This window comes from Rhinopithecus bieti, unplaced genomic scaffold (genome assembly GCF_001698545.2).
Source record: "Rhinopithecus bieti isolate Rb0 unplaced genomic scaffold, ASM169854v2 scaffold_16097, whole genome shotgun sequence".
NCBI classification, from domain to species: domain Eukaryota; kingdom Metazoa; phylum Chordata; class Mammalia; order Primates; family Cercopithecidae; genus Rhinopithecus; species Rhinopithecus bieti.
In genome coordinates, this window is record NW_016808851.1 from 1,049,612 (window position 1) to 1,058,505 (window position 8,894).

The 8,894-nt window shown below is 43.1% G+C and overlaps 1 protein-coding gene across 2 annotated transcripts in view; it reads left to right on the top strand.

Annotated features, from left to right (window-relative positions):
• Window positions 1–8,894, top strand: part of MTHFD1L (methylenetetrahydrofolate dehydrogenase (NADP+ dependent) 1 like) — a 247,378-nt gene that overhangs the window by 65,322 nt on the left and 173,162 nt on the right. For both annotated transcript variants that reach the window (XM_017887637.1, XM_017887636.1), the window contains 2 exons: window positions 5,075–5,211; window positions 6,969–7,015. In XM_017887637.1, coding sequence (XP_017743126.1) covers window positions 5,075–5,211; window positions 6,969–7,015 — 184 coding nt within the window. The remainder of the gene's footprint in view (window positions 1–5,074; window positions 5,212–6,968; window positions 7,016–8,894) is intronic.

Sequence of the window (8,894 nt, forward strand, 5' to 3'; positions counted from 1 at the left end):
AGGAGATAGCTAAGTCTCTCAGAAGTCAATATTTTGTTTATACATGCATCTTTTTACACTTTGAGATCATGCTATAAATACCATTTTTGTCCTGCCTTTTTCTCTGAACGCTATAACATAAATCTTTTTCCATGCTTTGGAAGAATTCAAATACCCAAGTAATTTTTAAGTAAAACTAAATAACAATATATTTGTTATTATATATTTGAATTTATATAGAAATATGATTTAAATATATCACCAATGGGATTAAAATATAAAACAATGAGATTTTAAAAGTCTTCTATTATTAATAACTCAAATGCAGAACAGATTAAGTCTTTTAAAAAGCCATTCTTCAAACCTTAGGATTTCTTATTCAGTCAGAATCATCTGCGTTTCATCAACTACACATCGCATGGTATTTACACCTACACATCACTTTATTTGCTTTGCCTGACAAAATGAAAAGTATTGGGAATTGTTCAGGGAAATATGCCAAAAGAATCTTAGGGACTCATGAGTTTTACATATTTTCCCAGTTACACTAATGAAAAGGAATTTTGTTTGAGAACTTGACTTGGAGTGCAGCTGCAGGGCATTTGAATCTCAGTCTCCATCAGGCCTGCACCCATTTCTGTGCAGAAGTTTCTAGAATTTCCCTGAATTGGTTGGACAGAGCAGCTAATAAGGAAGCCCAAACTGATCTGGGAATAGACTGAATTTCACATTAAAGAAAGGAAAATTTGAATCATTCACATCATTTCATCTTTTTTTTTTTTTTTCTTCAGAGGGCCAAATACCTGATTGGATTTTAAAAAATGTTTCAACCCTTTATTTTGGTACAACGTAAAAATAATCTGACTTTTCTAAGATTTTGCTTTCCTGCCTTAAGTAACTATTTAAATATCTGTGAGATTTTCTTTTATTTGTGCTATTTCCAGAATGAAACAGAGGTATTTAGAAGAAACCACTTGCCACAGGGCCTTTGAACCATTTACCCAAGTCAAGTGTAATGAGAAACATCACCAAATGCACCATGGGGTTTATTGTTAGATAATAAAAGGCTTTGAAAACCTCCTAGACCCTAAAGCTGCCTGGGATGGATGATTTATGTTCATATGCTACTTGAGCATGTAGTTTTGGAGTGCATGGTTAGGCCTATGGCTAATGGCAGTTGTACCATTCAACAAGATTCTGGGTCTTCAGAATAGTTCAAAGTTTTACCACTTCTCTCTGGATAAGCCATCTTTTTGACCTTTGAGTAAATTATAAACTTATTTTCAGATTGTGTCCAAATGGTCACAGGTACTTTGACAATTTTTACTGTAGCTGCCAATAAATAATACTCATCTTAAAAAAGACATCATTCTGGCAGGGCATGGTGGCTCACACCTGTAATCCCAACATTTGGGAGGCCGAGGCAGGCGGATCATTTGAGATCAGGAGTTTGAGACCAGCCTGGCCAACATGGTGAAACTGGTTTCTATTAAAAATACAAAAATTAGCCGGGCATGGTGGCAGGTGCCTGTAATCCCAGCTACTCAAGAGGCTGAGGCAGGAGAATTGCTTGAGCCTGGGAGGTGGAGGTTGCAGTGAGCAGAGATCACACCATTGCACTCCAGCCTGGGCAACACAGTGAGACTCCATCTCAAAAAAAAGAAGCGTCATTTCATGATCAACCCTTTTTTGCTGGTCTGTGCCCTGAACAGGTGATGTGATAGGGGTGCAAAGAGGGTGAGCATTGTCCTTTACCTCAGCAAGTGTGTGGCCTGGTAGGTGAGACAGGCATGTCAGAATGCTTATCATGAAGCCATCTGAAAAATTCTAGAATAATCATGTAATCAATGCTCTAGATATCAGGGAGGGAGTACAGAAATCTGCCGGGAGAAGTGGAGGAAGGTAATGAACAAAAATCACAGTTCCACCTCTATGAACTCTAAGCTCCCATAGAAAAAGAAATTAGAGGACCCGGCGCAGTGGCTTGTGTCTATAATTCCAGCACTTTGGGAGGCCGAGGCGGGCAGATCACAGGGTCAGGAATTTGAGACCAGCCTGGCCAACATGGTGAATCCCCATCTCTACTAAAAATACAAAAGTTAGCCGGGTGTGGTGGCACATGCCTGTAGTCCCAGCTACTCAGGAGGGTGAGGCAGGAGAATTGCTTGAACCCAGGAGGCAGAGGTTGCAGTGAGAAGAGAGGAGACGGGAGGAGAGTAGAGGAGAGGAGGAAAGAGAGGAGAGAAATAAGAAAGAAAGAAAGGAGAAAAGGAAAAAGAAAAGAGAAAGAAAGAAAGAGAAGTTAGATTACCTTGGTGCTCATTCTTTCCTTTATCACTGTTGATGATTTGGAATCTGAGCTAAAGATACTAGGCGAAAAACTAAACCAAATTTTGATACCAAATGCAGGAAGGAGGTGAAATTAGTTGTTTTTTATTGTAGCTCTCTTTTTATTGCTCCCAATAAATACTTCCTACTTTGTGATTTTCCCGAATTGTATTAGTTGGCCGAAAGCTGAGCAGTCCTATGTTTCTAATTAAGAATTGGATGGTTAGCTGGAGTTTTGAGGAGGTCGTCTCTGGGCGTGTCTGCTTTTAGCTTTCTTGGGCAGCTATGCTTGCATATCCTTGGGAATGAAAATGTAATCCTTCGTGTGACACAGTTTAGGTAAACCACTTAGTCCTTTGCAAACAACAAATGCTCAGTACGGTACTAAATGACACCATATTTGATGCCACAATTTCTTTTCAGGCTCTTCTAAGATTGTGATGCCTGTGGGCTTTTAACTGCCCTTATGGATGTTGTATCCAAGAAAACAGAAAGTTGACCCTGAGCAGAAGCATTAATATCTTTGTATAACTTTCAGTCTTCACGTTGACCCCACTGCAAATCTGCTATTTAGACAGATGCAGAGGTGACTGATAAGCCAGGGTCATGTGGCTTCAGGAGTCTTAGGTTTCTTCCATGCAGCAGTGTCAGGAAAGGCTCACTAGCTCCTGGCCACAGCAGGTACCAGTGACCTCCTTGTTGCTGAATCCACCGACCACTCTCGGTCCTCATCCTGCTTCCTGCCTCAGTGGCATTTGAGTTTCCTGTTCTGGAAACAGTCTCATCCTTAGCCTCCTTCTGAGACTTCCTATCATGTTCGACCTTCTTCTCCAGGGTCCTCTTATTTTTTATTTTTTGTATTTTTAGAGACAGGGTCTCACTATATTACCCAGGCTGGTCTCAAACTCCCTGGCTCAAGCAATCCTTTTACCTTGGCCTCCCAAAGTGCTAGGATTACAAGCATGAACCACTGCACACAGCCGGGTTCTCTTATTTTATATTATGCCTTCCTAGTTTCCTTTTGGACTCTCTTCTTCTGACAACTCATTACAAGCAAATGTACTTAACTCTTCTGTCCTTATCCCTTTTGCCACTTGGTGCACTGTCCTTGGGTGATCTTACCCATTCCATGCTTTAAATGGCTAATTATAGTTGATTTCCATCCATGGAGAACCTGGGTAAGTCAGATGGCTGGCTTTACCTCCCAGCTCTGCTGCTTACTAGCTGTGTGACTGTGGGCAAGTTGCTTAAACTCTGTGCCTCAGTTTCCTCATCTATCAAGTGAGGGTACAAATAATTAACCCCATAAATATGAAGCGTATCACTTCTCCTATTAACTGCCCCAATCCACTCTGAGTTTTATCTGGTTAACATTTATTAATTTGTCAGGTCTCACCTAAGATGTTACCTCCTACAGGAAACATTCCCAGGTGTTCAAATCTAGTTAGATCCTTTTTCCATGTCCCCTCATAATTCATAATTCATAATTCATAATTCTGACTGCCCTATTTCCCTGTCTTAGTGTTTGTCACATGTATCGTAACTGCTGATGTATTCAGATCAGGATCAGCTGGAAGCTTGTGACGGTAGAGATGGAGTCTGACTGGGTCATCATTGTGTCCCTAGGGTCTAGCTCAGTGCCTGGCACATAGCAGTACTTGATAAATACTTGCTGAATGAATGACTCATGAAATTGCAGGGTGCGATGACGCCTCTAAAGACATTCCTTCTTTGCGGTTACATCCCTAGGTTTTGTAGGTTAGAAAACTCTATTAGATTTGTTGTGGTTGGGTATCCTTGACAACGTGGCTCACAGTAACTCATGGAAGACCAAACTGCAAACCTAAATGACAGCCTTTAAAATTTTTAACGATGCTTATGGTGTTCTAAAGAACAATTTTATGAGGCCTTACTTGCTAATGTAATAGGCTCTCTTCAACACCTAATACTGTGATGTTATGAACATGGGAACATTTGGTTTTGCAAAGTGTTGTCATCAACAATAAGCTTCTCAAGAGCAGAAGTTTCCACCGTAGTGTGCACAGGGGCTGTGGACTTTTTGAATATTTGAAGGACTGTCATATGGAAAGGGATCAGGCTTAGTGTGTGGGACTCCAAGAGCTAGGACACAACAAGAATGCAGGTGCCTTCTCTTTAGAACAAAGAACTTTCGAACTGTAACAGCTGTCTGGAAATGAGTGGGCCACCCCGGAGGTCATGACCTTATCACCATGTGTGTTCAAGCATGGCAGGGAGAAGCCCTGGGCAGGGATATCTGGAAGGAGAAGGACAAGTGGGGACTTCAGGGTCCCTTCTAATCCTGAGAGTCTGGCAGTGCCCTACTCACCCAAGGACCATTGAGCTAGGCCCTGTGCCCACACCATAGGCCCTGTGCCCACACCCTGCCCCAATAAATGGCTCAGGAAGAACAAGCGCTACATACTCTTTGGCAAGATATGCCACCATCAGCTTAATTATTTAAATCATTTTGATGAATGGTTTTATGGCCTTTCTTGAAATTGATGTTGTTATTAGCACTGCCCAATAACTTTTCCTTTTTGGTCTCTTGGTAAAGGTGTGTCTGTATCTTGACTTTAGCTTGTGCCTGGCCTGTGTGATAGGGGTAGACCATAACAGCCTGAGAACATTAAATTCTGGAGTGCATTTTGGAATGAGCACCCCCAGATTTGATTCTGGTGTCTTAGGCTGGTTTTGCATTGGTTGTCTGGGAAATACTATAAAATTCACTTTCTCCTCCCAAACTCAGGATCACGCCCACCCCTCTTGGAGAAGGGAAGAGCACAGTTACCATTGGGCTTGTGCAGGCGCTGACTGCACACCTGAATGTCAACTCCTTTGCCTGTCTGAGGCAGCCTTCCCAAGGACCGACGTTTGGAGTGAAAGGTACTGTCTTTAACAACTAGTGTACTTTTCAGGGCAAAGTTGCGGGGAGCAAATTGTAAAAAGAACATTGTCAACAGATAAAGAGTTAACACTTTTCAGGGGACTTGATACTTTTCTTCGCTGCACACTCAGTACATAGTGGTCGCCCCACGTTGGTCCCCCTGGGCATGGAAGTGAGCAGTGAGAGCTGCCAGGGCTTCACTGGACACCTCGGGAGCCTGTTCCTGAGGCTGTGTTGCTCAAGGCTCCCACCTCAGTGCAGTCTCCCATTTCATCAGGACCTTCTTTGCCAAGTGATCTTGAAACACGGCCATCCATATCAGTGTTTGATCATCCCAGTCTCGGGAAAGGTCTTTCCCTCTGCTTTAGTCTCGGCTCACTGGAGTTGCTGTGTGGGGCCTGCAGAGCTCTCTGGAGACAGACTGGCTGTGGACAGCGAGTCGTGATGAAATTCCTCTTTGGCTGTGGTTGGGCTGGGATCTGGCACTTTCCCATTTGTCACTCTTTCTTCCTTGATTTATCATGAAATCATTCCTTAACTCACTTTACAATGGTATTTATTGCTGCAATTACAGTTTGTCTTTGGCACTTCATGATTTTTTAAGAATATTATATTTATATTACTGTTACAGATATTAAAAACGTATCTCATTAAGTACTGATAACTCATAGAGTGTCATGCATCATGTAGCGGAATGAACACTAGGGTTGGAGCAAGGAGGCCAAGGTTTTGGTCACAGCTGTGTTTCCTACCGCGATGTGACCCTTGACCACTTGAGCCAGTCACAACCTCTTGGAGCCGTATCTCTAAAAGTCCAAAATGCTGAGAGCGGCACCAGGCTCACCCAGTTGTTGTGAGGATCAAATGAGAAAGCAGGTAAAGAATGAGGGCTACTGTCAAATGATACACACATGGGCGGTGCTGTTACTGCTTTAGGAAAGAGGAATCCTTTTACTATAACAACCAACATTTTTAGGGATATGCAGCATGACAAATCTCACATACTATTATCTGAAATAAATTGAAGTTTATAATTTATTCATTTGAGGTGGTTATGCGGTGGGTTTTGTTTTGTTTTGTTTTGTTTTGAGACAGAGTCTCACTTGGTTGCCCAAGCTGGAGTGCAGTCGTGCAATCTTGGCTCACTCCAACCTCTGCCTCCCAGTTTCACGTGATTCTCCTGCCTCAGCCTCCCAAGTAGCTGGGACTACAGGCGCCTGCCACCATGCCTAGCTGATTTTTTGTATTTTTAATAGAGATGGTGTTTCACCATTTTGGCCAGGCTGGTCTCGAACTCCTGACCTCAAGTGATCCACCCGCCTCAGACTCCCAAAGTGCTGGGTTTACAGGCATGAGCCACCTCGCCCAGCCACAGTGTATTTTTTTTAAACAAAGTTTTCTCAGATATGAAATCATGTACAATTGATTTAGATAAAGTATAGTCACAGAGATCTAATAATAAATTAACAAAATATTCTCATATCCTAGTATGTTTTATAGTAATGACATCTGCTCTATTTTTACCTTTTTTTTTTAAGTAAAGAAACAGAGGTATAGTTAAACAAAGTGTCAACTTGTTTTTTTTTTTTCTATTCTGCTTGGACATAACCGTTAGTGTCTCTCACTGCCTTTTGTTACTTCATCTTGGGTGTGACACCTCTGTGTTGGGTTTGGGGAGCTGTGTCCTTTGGGCTGTGTCCATCGTGGCAGCTGTACTTGGTGACTCGTTTGAAATGCCGCTTGCTCTGTTGTTTAGGAGGAGCCGCGGGTGGTGGATACGCCCAGGTCATCCCCATGGAGGAGGTAAGACCTTGAAGAGATGCGGGTCAGCTATCACTATGTCTCCTTCTGACATCTTGTCTCTGCTCCCATCCACACAGGCCCACAGACCCTCCTCCACAATCCCAAAGTCCTTAAGGCTCTGAAACTCCAAAATGTTTACATAACTCACCCAGTGGCAAACCCTAGTATTTACTGTGATGAGCTATAATTATATGGATTTTGTCTGTGCTACTTGGTGTGAATATTCGCATACATTGCAGAAAAGTTATTTTTGATTAACAGGTGCTGACCTAGCCCCTGCTTGGGATGTTTTACAAATAAACTACATGTAAATCATACTGCCTTCCTAAACTCCAAAATATTCTGAACCCTAAAACCCTGCTGGTCTTGCGGGTCTGGATGAGAGAATGTGGGTCTGTGCCTCTCTCAATCATCTGCTGTACTGCCGAGTTCACAAAGACTTCACGCTTCCCCTCTGTCAGTTCAGGCTCCAGTGTGTGCCTCGGCAGCACAGATACTAAAACTGGAATGACACAGAGAGGATTCGCATGGTCCCTGCACGAGGATGACATGCAAATTTGTGAAGTGTCCCATTAAAAATAAAAGACTCCAAAATAAAAGAGTTCCAGAGGAAAATGGTCAAAAAGAACTGACGTTGTTAATTCCCACTTCTCTAAGAACTCCCCCTTTGTTCCGCATAACCTCTTCTTTGTCGCCTGTAACTAACCAGTGACCAGTTCTTTTCATTTCCACTCTCTGCATCAACCTCATCATTCAGGGCCTGGGCAATCTTCCAAAACCCAAATCTGAGCAGGTCACTTTCCTGTTCTGTCATTTCTGCCGTTGCCTGTCACCCTCCAGCACAGCACAGGAGGTCCTCGTGGGCGGCTCCGCTCCTGCTTCCCTGTCCGCATGTCCCCACCTGCCTTCTCTCCACCGCGTCAAGCTCCTTGCAGACTCTTTTTTTTTTTTTCTTTTTGAGACAGAGTTTTGCTTTGGGCTCAGGCTGGAGTGCAGTGGCATAATCTCGGCTCACTGCAACCTCCACCTCCCAGGTTCAAGCAATTCTCATGCCTCATTCTCCTGAGTAGCTGGGATTACAGGCAACTGCCACCATGCCTGACTGATTTTTTGTATTTTAGTAGAGATGGGGTTTTACCGTGTTGGCCAGTCTGGTCTCTAACTCATGAGCTCAGGCAGTCCGCTGGTCTTGGCCTCCCAAAGTGCTAGGATTACAGGCGTGAGCCACTGTGCCCAGCCCTTGCAGACTCTTCCTGTTCTCTCTCAGTTCCAGGATTTTCCGATGCCTGGAACATTTTTCCTTTTCTGTCCTCTTTACCCAGCTTAGGGGTTTTGTCAAGGTTCTTCTCTACCCCACAGACTCCCTCTGTGTTTATGGCTATCTAGTTCAGTTGGCTGTGGCGAGTTGTGCGCCTTTCTTGAGGTCTCAGGTCCCAGCATTGAGCAGAGTAACCAGCACATAGTAGGAACTCACTAGAAAGTATTTGTTGACTTTGTTAAAGGAATAGAAGTGTTTACCCAGGAAGGTCTGAGTGTCAGGGAGGCTAAAGAGAAAATCAGTATAAACTTCAAGTACTGGGAGTGGCAGTGAGAAAGAGTAGTCCAAGGCACTGCTGAGAAAAATCATCCCAGGCCTCAGGTCAGAATGGGGATGGGTACATTCACAAGCCAGACCCAGAACCAGGAGGTCAAATTAGAGGTGGCATACAAGGGGCATACACAGGGGAATGGCTCGGGTTTAGCCAGCAAATTGGAAGGACATTGGTGTCCCACTGGTTTAAGGCATCAGCTATGTGGCTTGGAGGAGAGAGCTACTTTATTTTACTTTATTTTATTTTATTTATTTATTTAATTTTTTTTTTTTTTTTTTTTTTTTTTT